The 23,154-nt window shown below is 27.2% G+C and overlaps 1 protein-coding gene across 1 annotated transcript in view; it reads right to left on the reverse strand.

Moving 5' to 3' along the window:
- Window positions 1–225: 225 nt before the first annotated feature.
- Window positions 226–23,154, reverse strand: part of LOC113553616 — a 76,045-nt gene continuing 53,116 nt past the window's right edge. The window contains exons 4-6 of the mRNA XM_026957023.1: window positions 17,616–17,749; window positions 4,557–4,785; window positions 226–530 (exon numbers count right to left, since the gene is read on the reverse strand). Coding sequence (XP_026812824.1) covers window positions 466–530; window positions 4,557–4,785; window positions 17,616–17,749 — 428 coding nt within the window. The 3' untranslated portion in view covers window positions 226–465. The remainder of the gene's footprint in view (window positions 531–4,556; window positions 4,786–17,615; window positions 17,750–23,154) is intronic.

Here is a 23,154-nt window from a genome sequence, read left to right on the forward strand (position 1 = left end):
AACACAATACGATTATAATAATAATATTATTATTTGTGAACCAATGGTTTATTCAATACATACATTCAATAATAACAAACAACATTGGTATATTCTTCGAATTTTATTCACCTAACTAAGTAATTTTCGGTAAATGATAATTGAAAAGTCAAATAGATAATAGGTATTATTAGTATCTTTTTTATTTAGTTTACAGTTTTAGTAGAATATAGTTTATATTATACAATGTAATTATATAAATAAAGTCAAAATATAACTTTATAATAACCGATAAAATACTCTATGCAATTTTTTGTCTAGAATCATTCTATATATACAACATAATACATAAATATTTATATGAAGATAGTTTTTGGATTCCAAAATAACGCGTCTTAAAATGTTACAAATTTACATAAAACGAAAATCAACGAAATCACTAATGCGGTCGTTTATTTGGTATTTGGGTGTTGGACTTTTATATGGTTATCTTATCCATACGTTGACCAATATCACAATCAATAACGAATAAGAAGACGTGTGTGATGCACCTGAAAAAATCAAAAACATATTATTAAACTTGATCAACTAATACACTACAACTGTATAATAATATTTATAATATTTATATTTATTATCAGAAATCAATTGTGATAAAATTAATACGATAATTATTGATTTTCAATACTATTAAATTACGCTGGTACTTATGTTGGACTAAGCTATGGTCTGTAAGTCTTAAGTCCCCTACGTACCGTGCCATTATACATCCTTCAGTATGTTTAATCGTAAATGGTGGAGATATTTAAGCACATTACAAGAGTCAAATATACTGTGTATACTTATATTCCTTGATAATATACATTTATTTTCATTTGAAAATGAGATTAAAATTTGAAATCTTTAATAATTATTATGTGAAGGATTATAGAAATTACGGGATAGCCGAGATACGTGGTTGTGGTAAGCATTTAGTAGTAATTGCACGTATCTTGTATATTTTTACTGCTGATATGAAATTATACTACCTATAATGGGTATTAAATATTATTTTAATTAAAAAAATGTAGCATTTTCTTCTATTACAACCTATAATATTAATAAGTCAGATATTAATATTATTATTTCCAGTCATCATCTTGCTAATAATTATTATAACTTGTATTCTAATTAATTTTAGAAAATAAAAATATCACAATTTATTGCAAATATAAATATAAAAATAATTTGTGTTAAGTATTTTAACTTATTGTAATATAAATATATATTTAAAAAAATATTAGTTTAAAGATGTAATTAACTTTTTTTGTAACTACTTTATCTTACTTAAACATAATTTTTGTTATTTTTATGACGATTTTAAACAGTAAAAACTATAATAATAAAAATAAAACCTATTAGATATATTACAACAACAAAAAAACCAATAGTAAAATTTTAAATTTTAAAATAAAATTAATATATAATTGATGATGTTTATGAATATAAAAGCTTATTATTATAAAGTATTATTCAATTTTTTGCAAACTTATGTTTTCCTTTTTAATATTCCAATCAAAAAATTTGTCTTATTACGATAATAACCATTTTAACTTATTTATACATTTATATCAAAAAATTAAAAACACGTTAGCCGTTCAATACTACAATTACAATTGTTTCGAACAATCAAACTCTCATGTCTTCTAACATATATAGTGGAACAATTTATTTGTCGAATTCGAATAATATGTTATTTGCATAATTCGAATAGGTATACTTTTAATATTAATATTTTATAAAAACAAATTCTCTTTTTCCTTAGTTTTTATTATTTTCAAGTTTTTGTTCATTATAATTCAACTATAAAAAGTCATCTTGTAAAGAAATTGCCGTAGTTATCTTTTCTCTTTGTTAACTCGTTTATAAAATACATTTATTTAAAATAATTGGTTTTAGGACGCATATTTTTTGTAAATCGCACTTGACAAGCATGACAAAGTCTCTAAAAATTTCACAATTCCATAGTTCATCATAATTCATAGTTTTTACTATTATGTATAAACTATGGACGATTATATAACTTACTGTGTCAATAGAAAGAATAAGTTTAATAAAATATCTTATGAATAAAAAATGTACAGATTCTTATTAATGAACTATAATAAACGCCAAAAAAAAATTTTGTATTTTCGCCAGATAAAAATTTTATATTTTACGCAAGTGTCCAAATTAATAACAGCAGCCGTGATAATTACAAAAATTTAGTTTTGCATCTAGAAACTGTAATTATCCATATTATAATTATATACACTCGTATAAATTATAAAGCATAATATATGTGTATGCGCATAAGTTCGGAAGTACCAACGAATATGCAAATGTCGGAATGGTTTATGTATGTGTGACACGTTTTATGTTTCTGCTATATTCGAGAAATCATTTTTATCATTTTATTTACTCCACGACTACCTATAATGGTCGCGGTGAAAATAAAATATTTAGTTACGTATGAGATGAAACAATAATACATCTATAATATACATATACAATATAAATTATATAAAAAACAGATCGAGAGTAACGGTTACGGACGATAGATTTTTGTCAATACGCGTTTTATGCATTATCTCTGTGCGTACAATTCGGCTATGTATAAAACGTACATAAAACACACGCGTGTTGTTCGGAGTCAAACGTTGAATCGGGTTGAAAACGTTTTAGTGAAATTATGTGCGCATTTACTTTATTTTTTTACTTTATACGAAATCCGTTTTGTCGATCTTTTATTAGAAAAAACATCGAAAGTGTCGTTAAAAAAAAAAAAAAAAAAAACAAAGAAAAACACGAAATAAATGCCAACTAGCACGCGGCTGTCGCACAGCGTCAATACTTATTTATAAAGGTACATTACACGTTATTATATCATCCGAATTTGGATGTTATTTTTTTTTTCTTTCTTTCGCGGTCGCCGCGGAAAACCCCTTTCGTTATTTCTGTCATATAACCGTTGCGGGTTTTATAATTCGTATACTCTGGGGATCGATTTTCACAGTATACGACTATGACATGCGCCTATACCAACACTCGGATATTACGACGTGTATGCGTTCGAAGGTAAACAAAAACTGCGAATTCAGCAGGATTTTGTCGGGGACTGTGGTTTTTTTTAATGTTTAGGAGGCAATCACGATGAATCACTCCCAAAACGATTCTGAACGGAACCCCGTTTATCGTCTATTTGACGTTTCGTCGATTATTCTATCTACTACAGCGAAGTGCTCGTACATATTATGCAATTTTTAATACATTATGTATAAAATATGCTGATCGAGATTGAAGTGTTTTCAGTCTGTTTTAGGTGTGAATAATGAAAAAAAGAAACCTGTTGCTCGAGCACAACGTATATTGTCGGTTGATGAATTTTAAAATACAATAAAATTTCTCCGTCTCAAAGACCATCGGTTTATAAATATATTATTATCAGAACGCGGTAAATACAGAACGTTCATTGTATTTTCTGATTTTTCTATTTTCTGACTTGGGGAAATCACGGTGAGCCACACACTGTTCCGCTATACGAGTGGTTTCGTATGTACGCAGTATATTATCAGAAAGTACATCGATGGTCTCTGCAGACGTAGGAAGTGACATTTTATAAAATGTTCAGTGCAGGCATTTTAAAGTTTACCCTCATAAAGTACACTATTTATTTTAAACAACAGCGTTTTCTATGGTATTAAATATTAACCATACATATACAAAATGTATATACATATAGAATGGAATAAAATATGGGGAATTTCATACAATTTTAATTAAGTTCAGCCGAAAATGTCACTTGTTATTACACCTGCGTAGGTACTATAATATATATTTTATATTTTCAGTTGTGCGCTATCGCAGACCGACGATCGTATAGGTATCGCCGGAAAACAGTGAAAGTCAAGTGGGGTTTGCCGATCGCGATGACGGAATTCGCTAAGATAGCGGGCTGGAAAAACAGGATGACGTCCCGCAATTTTCGATTAGAACGGAGTGCGTATTCCTTATGTAATAGGTCTGCGACGTCGTTGTGTTACGGAGTTGTCGGCCGAGTTGCTGCGTGATATATGCGATAGCAGCAGCACACAAACACACACGCACGGGGGCGCGGTATAGTATACGTATTATATTTATATGTATAGTATAAAACAGACCATCGAGCAAATAAATTGCCTTCCACACGACTGGAGACCATTACATTACAACGACGCGAAGAATGTGCCCTTAATCCCCCGTAAACCCATTTTACACTACATTTTTCACCCGCTCACTGGTCGAGAAAGTATATGTGTGTGCGTGTGTTTAAAGTGTGCGCAGTCTCCTCCTCCCACTGCTCCTGCTACCGATCAACCTTAGACCGACAGATTTTTCTTGGCGCGCAGATTTTTTTCCTCCCTTCGCCCCCCCCCACCCATTGGCTATTCCTACAGACACCCGCGCCATCGATACCAGACGACAATGGGTGTTACACAATAATAATAATAATAATAACAATAATTCTCGGACGATATTATATATATATGTATGTATTGTGCGCGTGCAGTTGTGTTTACCTGTAGACGAAAACGTGCCCAGAATGGAAGCCAGACGTGGTTTTTCCTCGTCCAATACCGTCTCGGCCGACGTTTTGAACACGCCGTACAGCTCGGCCACGCAGCGGATCCGCATCTTGCCCACTTTGAAACTGTTCACTTCCAACTCGAGTCCCACCGTGTTCGTCGATCGCGACGTGTCGTCTAGCGTCGCTCGGCCCGACGACGACCTGCCGTAACTCGAGTTCATCTGTAACCACGTCATACACGACCGTACAGTTATTATTACGGTATTACATAAACGTCGATATATTATTTATTATTATGTGCACTAAATTCATTGATATTCAGGTGCCGACTGTGTTACTATATTATATCACGTGCGCGCCAATCGATCACCGATATACCTATGTAGCTGCCATTCGCGATATTATACTATTAATCCGTCTTCGCTACGATTGTTACGCCACGCCACGCCACGCTATATATTATTATAGTGTACCTGTCGTAATATGGCATTCGTGCCGCGTAATTATTGTTATACGGGAACGTCATTTCACCGTATGAGATATTATGTTTACTCGTAGGTTTTCGGATGTCATGCTACACAGTACACGTGTTGTTCTATGCCGACGATAATAACTTACTGTATGTTTCCGAATAGTATATTTTTCGAATGTATGCATATTTTGAAAATAACTACTTAAAATAATATATTTTAAAGTTATTATTTTTTCTCCAGTCGGCTCAAAAACATAAAATATTATCCATCTATACAAAGTGACATTTTATACAAAATGTCCTTCCACTTGAATTGCTTTTTAAAAAATGTACAGTTATGTTTGTATATAAAAACAAAAGTATTTTCTCTTCTTTAAGCCTTGATAAAAGATTTCCCACAAAGGAAAACAGGTTATACGATTTGAGAGTGTTAGCTACAAATAAAAGTCTTGACCAAAAATTCATAAATTATTTGGGTCCAGTACTCTTTAATTCGTTAACAAATCATGTTAAATCATATTTAAACAATAAGATAAAATTTAAAGGATGTTCATGTATTGTTTTGTCAAATTAGATACATTTATATACTAATACAAATTAGATAGATTTTAGATTTTAAGTATCACAAGATTTTTCATGTATTAATAATATAAAACTTATGATGTATAATTAATAGTACAATCACCTCATATGTATCAATTTAAATCACAAAACTTTTTAATTTGTTCATTATATTTACTACAATTTGTTAGATAATAAAAATTTTATTTTATTTTATATACTCAAATAACTCCCTACACCACCACAAGCATGCTTTAAAGTGTAGGTAAATTTGTTATATACTTTTTAATATTGTGTTTATGAATGATAAAATAAATTTTTGAATAAAAAAAAAAATAATAAAAATACTACCTATGACAAAATATAAATTTCAAAAGTCAGTTAATAATAATATTATGTATAATAAATATTATATTATATGCCTAATAAATACAATTTTTATTTTATTATTCTTTCCAATACAACTGAAAACAGCAATTTAAAATATTATTGAATGAAATGTATTTTTTTTTTTGAATTAAAATAAGCACTCTTTTAGAAAAAAAAAAAATAAACCACCGACGGACTAAAAAAAATGACTAAATACACTGTGCTATATTTATATTGCAGACCACTTGTTGTCGAGATTCATATTTTTCTACGTGTTTTTGGGTCCAAGTGTGAATGTCCTAAGCATATATCATATTTACTGTATACTTTCTACTGTCAATAAATTGGCTGTATACTGTATATTGTATCATATGTGTACGCTGTACAGGTACAAAACATTGTCGTAGTTTTCGACGCCGCGCATGGTCCCCGCGAGAGAGGTATGGGTTTTCATAAATTCTCTGATATCAAAAGCAATTTAAATGGCTCACAAATTATTTATGGTCAGGACGAAAAAACAAAATTCATACATTCACAATATATATTACTACGACGCATTTATTGTCCTCCTGGTACTTGAGCGCTTTTCGAATGAACGTGTATTTTGACGTTTATGGCGGACATTTGTTTAAATATATAAGATACCGCATATTTAATCATATTTCATGGTTGAATCTATATACTTTTTACATCGATATCAGATGCTGAATTTACCTTCAATGTTTTTATCTGCCGATTTAAATTAGACTTTGGTTCTTTAGATGTCACGTGCATAACTACCGCGTCACTTTATATAATTTTAACCGAACACGTTTAAAAAATTATTATATCAAACGCTAATAATAATCGATACGCCTACTCAGGAACATAAAGTATTCACAATATTTATTTTCCTTTATGTATCCTATACATAGGTACTTCGCAAACGAGTTTTTTCTTTGTTCACGGGCAATTATATTTTATTGGCTCCGTTTATTTGTTTATTGACTTATTGTGTACTCTTAAAATGTTCTACTACTGATAAATACGCTTGTGACTTTTGTCTACGTTTTTATAAATTAACGCATTGGAATTTTGTAATATATTATACGCATCATTATTATTAGTTTTAATTTGCATTTCGAGATTATCACCGCGGTAATCGAAATATATTACTAAAAATTAAAAGCCTCAATAGTAAATTTGTGTTAACTATTAATATTGATACAAAAATACCAAAAAAAAAAAACAAAATATGTCGCTTAGTTATAAAATAATTGTCTAGGTACCCACGACATTTTTTTTATTTTCCATTATGCTATGCTAATCATGTATTTTTAAAACTATTTGAGTGCAGATAAAATACACATTATCCGAAATTGTTCGAAATGTGGTTTTTAATGATCTTTCAACGATTCTCTTTGATGTACGCATAACATTATTCCGTGGGATGTCTGATGATAACAAGCGAACACTACATTGTTGTGAATCAAGAAAAAAAGATATACTCTATCATCCTATTTATAGTAAAAAGATATGTACAATAAATTGTGGACTGAATACATTCATTAATATGATTATGCTAGTGCTTTCCGCCGGAGACGAGAGAATAGCGAATAACACAAAGGCAAAGTTTGTATGACATACAATATGTGATATAATATATAAAATTGTTAAGACCAATTTTTCACGTACTAATAATTAGGTATTGATGGCTTAATTATTGTTCTAACATCAATATATATATTTTACTATCCTTATTATTATTATTCTCGTATAATATTTACCCATATTGTGCCTAACATTGTAATAAATTTTAATTGGCCAGTATAACCTTTTCAACTTTAAACGACAATTTATGGTGAAAAATGCAATGATATATTATATGTATCGTAATAAACACGGGAGGTAGGATTGGTAAAGAGGTATGGGTACGAAAACAGAGCAGCAGGTATACGCGTTCCCTTGTATTTTCTGCAGTCCTGGCCATGTTACAAGATTATAATAGTGAGTATAAATTATAAATGACAGTTTAGGTATAATGTTCTAGAAATCTACCTCGTAAATTGTAAGTGATTTTGTTGCCAGTTGCTACGATTCAAAAACAAACTTATAATAACATATTACATATATGTGGGAATTATTTTAAGTTTAAAAGTTTTGTGTTGTAGTATTTTTTTAAAAAATCCGAGCAGACTCCGCGTTTTTAGTGACTAAAATAACATTCTGTGTTAAAGTTCAATGAGTTATGTTTACTTAATCTGTGTTCAATAAGACCCTAGCGATTACAATGCTAATTTATGATTTAAATTTTAAAGTAACATTTTCGAGAAACTATTATAATATTATTGTCTGGCATTAGGCCCATTAGATAGTTAATACAATAATTATTAAATGATTTAGAAAATTACACAAAAGCACTTAATTTGTAAATGATAATTATTTTATATTGAATAGATTTTAAATGAATATCTATTGTTTATGAATTGGGTAAATTGTTTATTTAAAACTTTATTTACATTTTTTTTTTTTTTTTTTAATTTAAATGTACCTATGTAATGTAAAAATACACATGGCTATCTTAAGCCGTTTGCTGTGGAAAAAAGCTATTTTTACTCGGTGTCTTAACTCAATTGTATACGTAACTTTGAACACAATTAAGACTTTGTATAATCGGCTAATGTTGAACGTGCGGGGCAGCTTAATGTCGAATGAAATGCGCGTGAAACTTTGTACAACCAATTGCATTGGGTTTACACACTTAACGTTTATATACGCAACAACTGCACATTCTCTCGGAAATTTACACGAACGGTTGAACAAAATTAATTCGTTCCCCACCATTCAGTGTGATACATTATTGCTACTATTATTTTTTTCTTAATTTGTATTTAACTATAAATTATAGTTATAATAAAAATGTAAAGAGAAAATAAGAACAAACATTTACACTTGCTTTGTTATATTAGTACGCATTCCCGCATTATTAGTCAGAAAATTAAATATAAGCTACAATATCAATATTATACAAATATTCAATATGTTAACATTTGAAATGCTAACACTATTACCTTTTTCAACGAGAACTCAAACGTATTAACAGCGAAGGTCAAATAACTTATAGACGTGCGTGTGAGTTTCGTATTTTAAATATATTTTGAACACCAAAAATCAAAATTCCATAGAACTGATATAAATTATAATATTATTATAACCAATATGCTAGTTACTTAAAATATTATACTTTGAAATTATTAAATAATTACAAATATATTTAATTGAGTTTTATTTAAGTATGGCCATTAAGATAAGTCATCGAAAAATATGTGATTTTGTAACTATTATAAATATCCCAAGTAAACAAAATTAAAATCCAGGAAAAATGGAAAGAAATGTATAAAAAAGAAAGTGTAAAGCAAAATTATGTATAATTGCCATGTTTATAATTTTTTCGCAGGAATCAGGTGTACAAGTACATTCACAATATCGACACCAATATTGTTGTTTGACAAAATATTAATTACGAGTTAAAACGAAAGGGATTTGATTATATTACTGATCGTCCTCCAAGTTAATAAAACTTGAAATAGCTCCTGTTGTAGTAGCGGCATCGACTTTAACATGTAGAGACACAAAATTAATTAGAGATAGCATTTATCGTGAACGCATACAAAATTAAACAAAGCTTCCAAAACTAATTTCTGAAGAACATGAATATATTATTTATACTAAGCCGATTTTACAGTTAAAGACAAATATTTTATCACAACAAACGGCCCATTAGAATCATTAGATCATACAATTATATTTTCACGTGATACTCGGACCTTATACGTCGATGGTACATTGAAATACTGTACGAAATTAATTTATCAGTTATTTAGTATTCATGTATACCGCAATGGAGTATCCGTGCCAGTTGTGTTCTGTTTACTTCCAAATAAAATTAAAGATACATGTGCAGTCATCTGGGAAATACTTCATGAAGATTGTCAATCGTTAAACAAATGTTAGCAGCAAAAAACACTAGTGATCGATTTCGAAACGGTAATTAATTCAAGCGTTAGCGATATATTTCCTAGTGTAGATATTGGAATTGGATGATGTTTTCATTCTAGTCGATCATGGTATGTATAGATATTATATTTGTATAACTTATTAATTATTATAATTATTATTATTATTATTATTTAATATTTGTTAATTGTTGGAGACGAATACTAGCAGTTAGTCTTGTTCAAGAATATAAAAACAACGAGTCTAGCATAGGAAAATGGCTTACACAACTATTTGGTTTTATTTGGTTCTATATCCTAATGAAGTTGAACTGTGTTTTGAAAATCACTTTAAAAATCACCGACTCGAGGATGCTTGAATTAAAAAAAAATTATCACTTATTTAGACGAAACATACATAAGATCTATACAATTTTTCAACTCATTATTTGGACCAAAAAGAAGCAACATTGGAGAGAACAACAAATGACTTACTGTGAGTTTTTTCTTGCCAAATTTGGTAATTTATTTACTTCAACATATTAAAATCGTGCAGTTTTCATTAAAAATATATTTGCTATGCAGATGGATTCCTTACATACAAATGAATTCTGCTAAAAACAATTGAAGTAGGATGATAATAATACAACAAAAAAATATTTATATACAATTTATAAATAAAAAATGAGAATTATATAATGACAACCCAATCATTAAGTATAATTTCGTAAAAAATTTAGCTTCATTTAATACAATTTAATTTTAATTTACATTATAGATATAATTGTATTATATTTAATTTTATACTGTCGACGACGTCGTTTGTAGTAAATTAATTATTATTATTATTATTATTATTATGATTGGTTTTATGCTACTTACTAGATTAATTATCTTTTTAGATAATTTATCTAAATTAGACTGTTCTAATCGTTTTCGATATTACCGTATTATTTAATAGTTTTTTTTTATTTAACTTTAGTAACATATATTTATTTAAACAATAAATTAATTAATATACAATAAAATATACCTATTATGTGTATATAATATATATATATTATGTGCGGAATTACGGTGTTAAAAAACACTTATGTGTGAAGTCAGAGCGTTTAAGAAAACCTCGTATGCGGAGTTAAGATAATATATTATAAACTAGCCACGATGCGTGTGCAGTTACGACGCACCGTAACATGGCCATACAGCCTACAATACTATGAAATATAATATGATACTAACAGTGTATCTATATTTAATTAATGTATAAACATCACCTGTTTCTTTTTAATGGTAGTTATACGGTATTTATAATGTGTATGCTAAAATAAGTGTGGTGAACGAAAAAAATATATTTATAATTATATATAAATTGTAACAATCACGTTTAATACTATCACCGTTTGACACGGTTTTGGAGTACGAGTATCTAAGTAATTGTATCCCATGGTTGTACTATATATAATTAATAATTTTTTACTCTATATTATTATATTATATTATAACATTAATTATTAAATCGAAGGATTTTACTTCTGCATCCCTTCTAATATAAATGGGCATTAATACGTTTTCTTGTAGTACGAAATATCGTTATAAAATATATCATTATTATTATTATGACGACATAATTTGCGACAAACGGTCATCACTAGTATAATATTATGTGTACAATAATATATTATTGTAGTATGAAAACGCAAAAAAGTATGTCGTATTTAAAGGAAAATGAAATTATATGAAACAAAATAATACTGAACTAAATCAAAAGTTACATTTATAATTATCAATACGTGACTTTAAACTTTTCCTAGCAAGCATAAATCAAATATTATTATTTACCTCCTCATGGTATCCCGGAATCCGTTATTATTTTCAATAAATAAAAAAAAAAAAATGTTTGCAGGGAAGTAATTTTATTTTGATTTTATACGTGATTTAAATAAAAGCGAACTGAAAAAATATATGCAATATATATTAAAAGAATTGCACAACTCGTGGATCAAAAATTTAATTCAATCATTATTTAACCACAATCCATTAATCACAATATATGAACAATATAGAAATTCATTATTATACACGAATACTATTTGGCCACCATAATATATTATTGCAAATTATAGAAATGTATATAGGAGGTACCTATATGTATATAAATAATAAATAACACATACGTTATATGTGTTTTCGTTTCTGGTAAATTATAATTTATATTTCATTACTCGTTTTTAATTCGACTAACAAAATATGTTCCTACTTAAGAGCAACACTGGTAAAGGTAAATTTTAATCGGATGAATTGCAATTTATTAACGATTCGGCAAATACGAATAAAAAAGAAAAATAACAAAATCCCACGAAAATATGAATAGCAATACGAATCTAAATAAAACGAAATTGATTGGTAACATACATATTATTAAACATAATCATGTAATGTTGGAAAAAGTTAACTTAAAGAATTTGAATAAAAATACATATTTAGTAATAAAAGTTTTTTAAAAATACAATTTTGATGTGAAAATTGAATTTGTATCAGTTAAATTAACATTTAATTGTAAAAACCATAAAGTTTTATACTATACATGTATATTAACAGTTATTATACATATTATTTCGGGAATATTAAATATTGTTTAATACAAGACACACTATAATATTTTCATTATGCTATTGAAGGCACTATATGCTTATACATATAAATATATCAATAAAGTCAGACAAGTCAGTATACCTAATAATCACGAACAACACTCTTCCAAATTCCAGAAGGTCACACGCTGAAAATTATATTGTGCACTAACGGCAGTTTTACATTCTCGGATGTTAAAAAATAATAAATTATCAATTTGACATCATCATAATTTATCGTAGATTTATACGGAATGTGCCCATCAGGCGTGCATAGCGTGACAGGTATTTTGAAGTACACTATATAATATTAATTATGTGTGTATAATCTAGAAAAGTTTCTTATCTCAGCTATTACGATCTCGATATTTAAAATATAAAGATACCTTAAAATGTAAGTGTTCCTGAACTCATAAACCACAGAGTAAAAACGACTAGAAATTAAAGTTTACACGTGCATTTGCGGCGTATACTATAGCGATATTGTAAAGAAACAAATAAAGCAAATTTCTTTTTAATCTAACGTGAGTACATAATTATAATACACAAAGCCTGGCTTAACTTCCCGTGTTTTTTTTTATCATAATATTATTACGTGTTCGTATAATAATAATAATAATAATAATCGTTTAATTACTTTTAAGAATATCGAATCGTCGAACGGTTAAAACAATATACCTAGCTCGTAGTTTGTAAATTATAGTATTTTTGCGTTCAAGTACGGCACCGGCATAGGTTAATATTTATTTTCAAAAAATATTCACTCATACAGCATAAATGTTTAACCGTTCCCAAACGGAATACATATTGTTTACAACGTGATGTTACGACTGGATTAATTCCCATTATCATCGATATTTATACTTTTTTGAACTTATTACAATTAACCAAGTTCGGCAACATATTATATACTGCCTAGTTTTCAAGTTGCGCTGGTTTATGTGTGCATGTATGTGTACTTAAGGCGTAGACATCACTCAGTCTGATACTTGTTCGAAATTTCTCTTACACGTCTAAAACATGAAACAGTAAATTTGTCTTTACACATACGGTTTTACTCTGCGTGCAGAACACTCTAGAATTTCAATAAATGCGGTGGAGTTCAAGTGCCCTTCAAATTCTATTCAATATAATGCGCCAGCTCTCTGTGTATTCATATAATACAAACGTCTATTTTAAACTATTATGGAAAATAAATGTTTAGCTGGTCCGTTGTGTTCCGTATCTACGACGTGTAAGTAGTGTTTTTCTGTGATTGTTAACCGTTGCGTACTAGCTAATACATAAATCGTGGTTGTGATGTTTGGCGGTATTTTTATTTTAATGCAAATGATATTGGTTTTAGTTGATTTTTCGTAAATACGAATTCGCATCAGTAAATACTATTATATTAGCACTACGAGAATGGCAAGTTTTCCCAATCGGTTAAGACTGTTTTATATAATATCACAACTGATAAAATTCATATCAACCGTCAGTGCCGTTTTTTGTTTATTATTATTGTTATTATTAATCGCAAGTCCGTTGGACTTTATATTATAGCGCCATATCTCTAATTCGCTAACTCAAATTCGTTATCTCTTAATTCCTAGAGGATATTTAATTCATTATGACATATTCATTATCCCACTTTACGAAAGTTTAAACGTAGTCAAATTTAATTCCTCTGCATTGCCTGCCATAATAATTAACCACAACGGTAATATGATTGTAAAAGTTTAGATGACAAAATATTATTTGTCCCTTATATTTGAATAAATAACTAAGAAGAACTATTACATTTATTATATAATATTACATAATGTAACATCACTATAATGAAATATTGTATCCCAATCCCATCTGTTAGATATTTTAATCTTAGAAAAATGTTATCATACATTAACCGTAAAGAAGAAGATTAAGATTATATATAATATTTGAATTTTTACTTTAATATAAAATAATATATACATTAACAATTAAGTTACGAAAATTGTTTTGGAATCACATAAAATGTCAAATATATCAATTATAATTAAATAATTATTATATTATTAATATAATTATTCATGGATTCTTAAAAAAATAATTGTATCAAAGTATCAAAATATAAAAATATAAAAAATAATTAAAGATAAATAATCATATTATCTGTCAATATTATGACACTTCAAGTATATTATATTGTATAATACAAAAAGTGCAAAGTTTTCTTTGAACTTTTAAGTAAACTGAAAGTAAGATCATGGTTATTAAATTGTACTACTGAAACAAAATTCTATTATAGTTGAATATATTTTGTTCTATGTTCTACTCGTATAACTTTTGTGAGTATTAACTTATATCTTTAAATTTTAAAGTGTAAAGTATTATTTTCGAAAAACTATTATAATAAATTAGTGTTTAGCAGTAACACGAGATCAATAATAATAGATTGCATTGATTAATAAAAAAAAAAAAATAGTGTACTACTCCAAAATAAAACAATGGTAAAGATAGATTTGAACATTTAAAATTTTTATACATATTTTAGTTATAAATTATTTTAAGCAATTTAATCAATATCCTACATACTTAGAATAACCAATTGGTCATGAATCAAGTAAGTTGTAATAAATTATTTGTATTTTCAAATGTTTTATAACTTAAAAAACTATAAAATGCATTTATAATTATATTATGTTCTTGTCATAATTTATAATATATTTCTATAATATTTTTATAACACCAAAATGTATTAGTTATAGCTGTGATATATTTATGCCAAAATATTTAAATAACGTTTCAAATTTTGACTAGTTATTACAAGGTTGTATGGGTGCACTCTACGAATGAATATATCGTATGTGAGCTACATCAATGTATTGTTTTAAATTTACTTTGTTATTAATATTTTTTATATTTAAACATATTTTATTTACTTATTTGTATTATATAATATATTTTATTTATAAGCACTCAGTAAATTTGCATCACTGCATGATGGTTATGAAGTTGATTGGAAAAAAAATTACAATATTGAATATATATGGATTCAGAAATATTATGAAATATATAATTTACACGTGTCAAATCGCTTAATTTACAATAATACTATATATATTTACACTGATGAATTCAGTTTAAAAATTCGTTTTTAATAATACTGAGTTTCTTATATTTTTCATTAAATTATTATAATACGTTAAATAAGTCGTCATACGCAAGTTTTCATATTGTTGTATATAGCAATCATCAATATAGTCATATCGGATAAACTATACTACAGCATATTATGTAGGTTAAGGTCTGTGTTAGGAAAAAACAATATGATTACTGATAATTTACATTTATATTGATAATATCCATATAATTTAAAATTTACAAATTTCAATAAATATACGTCTTACTTAATTTGTCAATACCTATTATTAGTATACGGATAAACATAATTTAATAATAAATTTGAAGCTTAATATAGTTGATCTAATAGATAATTTAATCAAAATTTAATAAAAAAAACGTGTATATAATTGACGTATTAAAGAAATAAAAATAAAGCATTTTCATATCAATCTTGCCAAGTTATGTTAATTAATGAATAACATAGAAATTCGCTTTAAGGTAACTGGATTCAATGTATAAAATTGTATATGATAAAAATAATAACTTACATACATATATGTTATTTTTACATAATATAATTAAATATTTATAGGTTTTTGGTTTATATTGCCTATTTTGATACATTCATAAATGTTCACATTTAAAGAGAATCTCAAATTGATAAAGTTATTATTAAACATTGTTAATGTTTTATGTAAACAGTTGATAGTTTTGTGGATGCAAAAACAAAATCTATTTGAAAGTATTCAAAAAAATACTATTTAAATAGTTGTATTTTTAGAATTATAATTATTACCAACGTTGGAAATTGAATTATTTAAAATAATTTTAAGTTTAATAATATAAGAGTATAGAGAAATACAAGAATAAATAGGTGACAAGTGTGTACTACTCTATTATACTGTAAGTGTTGAATGTGTTACTGTAATAATTGTGTTGAATTTAGATTCAATGATATATCATTGTATACGAAACACTATTTTGAGGGGATGCAGTCTGTCAGCCTATATTACAAAATACATTTTATAGTAAGTTTTTGATATTTTTTTAAAATAATTTATTTTTCTATTAGTATGATAGATTGATTTAGTTTTTGTCAAAAAAATTGCATATGGAAATATAATTGTGTGTATAAAATATAATAACTTATGTAAAGTTCTTCGTATGTATAGTGAATAATTTTTTAAACTCCTATAAAGTTATAAATAATTTTATTTAAATTTGATTTCTTTAAAAATAAATTGTACTTATAATTTTTAAGATTCTTCGGTTTCAGTATGAAATACTTATGAATATAAGGAATTTTATATAACATTTAAAAGTGACATTCAAACATTTGGTGAACATTTCAAGTACATAATATATACAATTATTTGCTTTGAATTACAAAAAAATATCAAAAGTCCTTTGAAGAGATAAATAAATATATTATCGATGAGTATTACACTTACATTTTAAATTCAATTACTTCTAAAAAATTAATGTGTCATTAATTAAATTTTTTTATTATAAGTAAAAATAATTATGGGAAATCATGTAATACATTTTCAATTCTCAAATATAAAAAGAAACATTTTCATGAATTTCAAACTACAAAATAATTTAAAATTGTTCGGTAATTTGTATACTCTAAATTTAAATGTTTATTTGAACATTCTTAGGAATATAGTTGATTACTTACTCAATCGGGTTTTAGTAAACGAACTTACGAGTCCTGATAATTATTTTTTTTAATTGTATTACAATATTATGGTTAATAATTTACCTAATTTGTTTTTTCATAGGAAAGCATTATTTATTTAATATCATAATAATCCTTTAGTAGGTAACTACATATAAATCATAAGTGTATCAATTTAAAACAACCGATGTAATAAATTATTTTATAGACTTAACCCATCGGTTAGGTAATGGTTGTTTTTCCCAGCACAGGGTTAGATCGAGTTTGGTTTACTTACCCATTTATCGTTTAAGTACCAAGTAACGTTGGACGGTGGACTGGACGGCGGTGACGTGCAGTTGCCTTTCAACGTGTCTCCGATGGTGTAGTGTCGTTTCTCCAGCGACAGTACGGGTTGTCCGATAGGTGGGTCTGAAACGTAATAACGCACGTCGCACACATTAACAGCGTCTTTATAAAATCACGTTACAAACGTATTCTAATATAATAGAATAGAATAACAATTATTTATCTGTGTTGGCACACTGGGGAACGTAACGTATTAATTATGATATAATTGATATGCCAAGTATGGGATCATATCTCAAAACGACCATTAAAGCCCATTACAGATTATAACGTGTTTACACATAGAAGATTTATATTATAATAGAAGTGGCTATAATATTTTTTTTTTATCAACTGAAAATAATATCGACCTACATATGCCGGTATGATTAAAATACGTCTTGTTAAATATTAAAATACTCATTGTTTAATTTTTAATTAAAGTACAGTATTTTTGGTCCATATTATTTTTTACTAAAATTATAGTATTTATTAAAATAGAATACTATAGTAAATTTTAAGTTTCTACAATTATTCGATTTTGAATTACCAATAAAAACAAAAATCATTTAAGGAGAAATGTTGTTATCACACACGGGAAAACCTAATGCTGCTAAAATTTGAACTTCAGTCATAAAAAATTTATTTGACTTTCCGTAGAATTTTATTTTTTAATTTAGGCTTTAAAAATTATATGATGTATAGAAAAATATAATATTATATAAAAAGTTTAAGTATTAGAAAATATTTGAAATACTTTTTAAACATACTTATACCTAAATATTTATTAGATAAATTAAATAATTATATTAATCAATAAATAATTATAAAAGAATATCTTTTATAAATTATTCAAGGATCATATTTTCAATAATTTAAATTTTTAATACCATTAAAGATGGTATTTCTCTGTAATTTGATTTCAATATTTATAATAGCTGTATTTTAAAACTGACAATAAATTTATCAAATAAACTATTTACTGAAAATAAAAGGTGGTTCTCGCTTGAAAAAAAGAACTTGATATCGCCTCAAAATACTTTTTGTGGTAAAATAAATCCGAGTATCTTAAAACATGGTCTTTAAGCAGACTTACTTATTGTTCCAAAAAATTAAATTCTAATGGATTTTCCGACAAAGGGAGAAATAGAGATTTGCACGTTTGAATCACTCTGTATAGTGAAGTATAAATGAACAAAGTTTATTGTACATTGTATTTTATTTATTATTAAATACAATATTATCCTGTAATATATTTTACATTACACAGCTGTACAATGTGTATACGTCATAATTCCAGCATAGTGCACCGTAGTCATTGTAATTACTATTCGGTGAGATCCGGGTTCACCCCATACCGTGCTCACTACAACATATCTGAATCAATTGAGGGCTTGTAAACACCTACGCAACTATACATAATATTATGTAGGGCGCATTATTGTTGTGTTGTCGTTGTCATCACCGTGTCATTTGGTCGACCCCAGAGCAAGAGATTTACATTAGTGGACCGTGACGCGGTCCAATCATACATATTTCAATACATCTCATGGGTGACAGGTTAAAAATCAGTTTTTCGATATCTATACGTGTTTTCGCCTGCTTTGTTTGCATAAATATATAACAATTTTCCATTTTATCGATGCACTACTGTGTATCATATATTTTCTATTATAATATGGGCAAATATTGTGTTGTATGTATACGACCAGTAACAAAACCTATTTTATTAAGGTAAAATATGTATGTTATACAATAAAAATGTGATGTAATAATATTTGATTAATTTGAATGTTGTTTTAAAATGTTATTATGACTACGTCGGTTATTCGAAAGCATAACAGTGCCTTTATACATAAACGTTTTAAAAATAACAGATAATTTTTTTTTGTTTTTGCTAATAGTGTTAACAATGTAAATAAAACAATAAAACATATAGTATAATATGAAAACCGTCGTGAGTAATACGTGCAACTAGAAGTTAAATCTATTATTTTACATATTTTGCGAACGAGACTCAAATTGTACGCATCAAGTATGTATACGTATCATTAAAATTGTTTAATTTGTTTGCATTTACTGTTTGAAAGAAAATTATTTTGTAATTAATGTTATACTTTGAAGCTAGCCATTTAAGTGTAAACAGTTAAATAGTGGGTAATTTAATATTATTTATTATGTAACCACTATATGTGTCCTAGCTAAAAAATATCACCAAACCATTTGAAAATGTAATTATAAAGATAAATTAAATAATAACTCATACATAATATGTACTTTAATTGTCCAAGATAGTTAATACAGTTTTTTGTCTTGAAGAAGTAGCTAGTATTGAATGTAAAATAAAAATTACACTAAAGAAATATATACCTCTACTGTAACTTGATTTTAATTAAATACACTTTTGTTTAAAAATAACCTATTTTATAACTTTATTCAATTGTTAAAACCGTTTTACGTAAAATTCTCTATTAATAAATTAATTTTTTTATGGTTGAGATTTTTTTCGTGAGCTCTAGAACCGTGAAGTTAAAATTATTTGTAATTTATTATTTAAACTAGAAAAGGTGAACATAAATACATAGAATAATATATGTTTGGAAAAATAATATAAAAAAATCCTAATGATTAGTAAAAATAATAAATAATATGTACAAAATATTATTATATTTACCAATAATGCACAAGTGCAACGGCTATATAAATAAAACGACAGTGTATGCAAATAAAAATAATTTTGTGTTTTAAACAATACTTATTTAATTATATTTCTTTGTTGCTCAAAATAAAAAAAATCATCAATAGTATTTTACGTCGAAATGATTTATTATTTAGAAGTGTGACATCTCGACGTGTTTATTTCAAAGAACTGAGAAAATGTAAACTGAAAATCAAATAATTTAGTTAGGTTTAAAAATTGTTGTGTTTTTATTCGTATATAGTATTATTGTATTTATAAAATACAACCTCATCGTATCTAACTGTGAAAAAAGAGAATTACATGATTCAAATTATCTATGAAATCCCAACAGACGACTACAACAATATAATGTTAACGTATAATAAAAAAACCAAAAAAGTCGCTCTGCTGTATAATAGGTGTTGAATGTATCTCGTTTTGATTAAACAGTTCACTATTATAATATAATATATATATTTGAAACCTCCTTCATTATTTTATGTCAAGTGGATTTCGTTGTGTATACCTAATCTTATTAAGTTAATGATCAGTTGTTTGTCTAATACAACTTCATAAAATGAATCTCTCTCGTAAACCGGATGTTAGTGTAATATAAAAAATGTTATTATTTTACAGTTCCTAGAAACTTATAATTTTGTTCAAATGAACACGATATCGCAATGTAGTATATATATATATATCATATAGATTTATTCAATGTCTGAAATTGTAATAAAATAATACAATAGAGTATACAGTACACTATCGCATAAATAACCATGTTATTGGGGTTGGTATTATACTATTTATATTTTATACTGATACTAGACATCAGAAGAGTAGTGGATGAATACATTTATTATTACATTATAGAAGAAAACGTTGAAAATGTAATACAAGGTTTCTCATAAGTTCTCGTAGTTCATACTGTAACCAAACGAATTCAGATATATAAATCCACCATTTTTATAGATACCTATTATACGCTCAAATTTGGACGAAATTAGATATTTAAACGAAGAATAATAATTATAGTTATTTTGTTGTGGTTTAAAATTAAATATATAGATACTCAAAACTTGAAACTTTTAACATATTATGTTATTGATATATTTTATAAATAAAATATTTTCAAATGCATAGTTTTTAGCAAAGAATTATTCGTTCTACTATTGTACTAATAGTAACATAAGTTACCATAATAATAATAATATGAATAATTAATAAAATTCGATGGTGGTCGTCTTCGCTCAGATTCGTTTTTCGTAGTCAATGATTTATCTTTGAATTGAAATAATGTAACACATATATTATAGTGGTTTACTTCGCAATAATAATGTTTACTCGACACCTACTGAACAGTAGAATAGTTACCTATTTTCTCGGTTTTATTTTATTATTGTAAACAACTTCAGATGAACCTTTTATTGAATAGTTAACCTTTTTATTAGGTTTTTTTCGTTCCTATAATACTGATAGTGTTTATTTTTGACTTCCCAACGTTCCTGCTAAATATGGTTTATATTTTATTTAATCACAAAATTGAAGATTGAAGTATTTTTAATGCTTTCCAATGTAAAATATTAAAATAATAATAAGTAATACTATAAAAAATCACTATAAAATCAATACATTCATAACTTCGCTTTGATTCAAAAACAATGAAAAACTTTGATTGGAAATAACACAAATATAAACAAAATCTAATTATACTGAACAAACATAACGTATTGGATTTTAAGAATTAAACTACACGTTCACCAGAACACAGAACAAAAAATATATAGAATGAAATATATACATATATAAATATAATTACATAATAAAATATGTTTTCCAAATGCCCCTGAGCGATATTTTATACACAGTAATCATATTTATACGATGGATTTTAATGCGTCTACTTATATTTCTAGTACAATGCAAACGTTGACAGTACAATTTTACCGAATATTTGCTGATGGTATTAAAAATTTAAATTTATATTGTATTTCTTCGTATTAAAATACTAATCAAATTCATACCCCTTTTTAGGAATAGAACATAAAGTAAAATGCAATAATATAAGTGTACATAACAATATGGCGACACGAAGATGTCGATTTGAACGTAGATACGTATTACGCATAGGGAAACATTATTTCATTAATAACGATATCTGAAACCGATTATTATATTATTCAGTTTGTTTAAATATATTATTATATTTCGCAATGGAAGCAACGTTTCATTTTCTATCGGCCGGAAACCCGTCAATGTTGTCGGGTGTTGCCGTGCGGGTAAACTACAAACCCAAGTATAACTTTTTCTCGGAATTCTTCTTTTTATTTTTTCTGGTCTTGTTCGTTCAACGTCTCCCGTCGTTTCAGTTTATTTGTTTTGGATCTTTGCCGGGTACGAGATTGAACACACACACACACACATTCACAACGAAACGAAAGTATTTTTGCGTGCCACGGCGACCCGGGATTAAAATTTACACCACGACGACGCGACTCGCGAAAAAAACACAGCTGTCACTAACGGCTTTCTTTTGGGGCAAACAATATTATTCACACCCCGACTCTTCCTTTCCTACACGCACACCCACTCATACAACAACGCACATCCCTTACGCGGTCGTCCGGCTTAATTACTTTTATAGTCTTAATGGTCGGATTTGTGCGGGTGGTCCACGACCCGCCAAAACACGCGGAAAAACTCGATAAATTCTACGTTATTAATAGACGTCACGAAGGCCGCTAGCTGCCCACGATAGAGCGCAATAATAGTGGTAGCGAAGGGTTCGAGAATAAAAAAACGTTGAAAA

Source organism: Rhopalosiphum maidis, chromosome 2 (genome assembly GCF_003676215.2).
Source record: "Rhopalosiphum maidis isolate BTI-1 chromosome 2, ASM367621v3, whole genome shotgun sequence".
Taxonomy (NCBI): Eukaryota; Metazoa; Arthropoda; class Insecta; order Hemiptera; family Aphididae; genus Rhopalosiphum; species Rhopalosiphum maidis.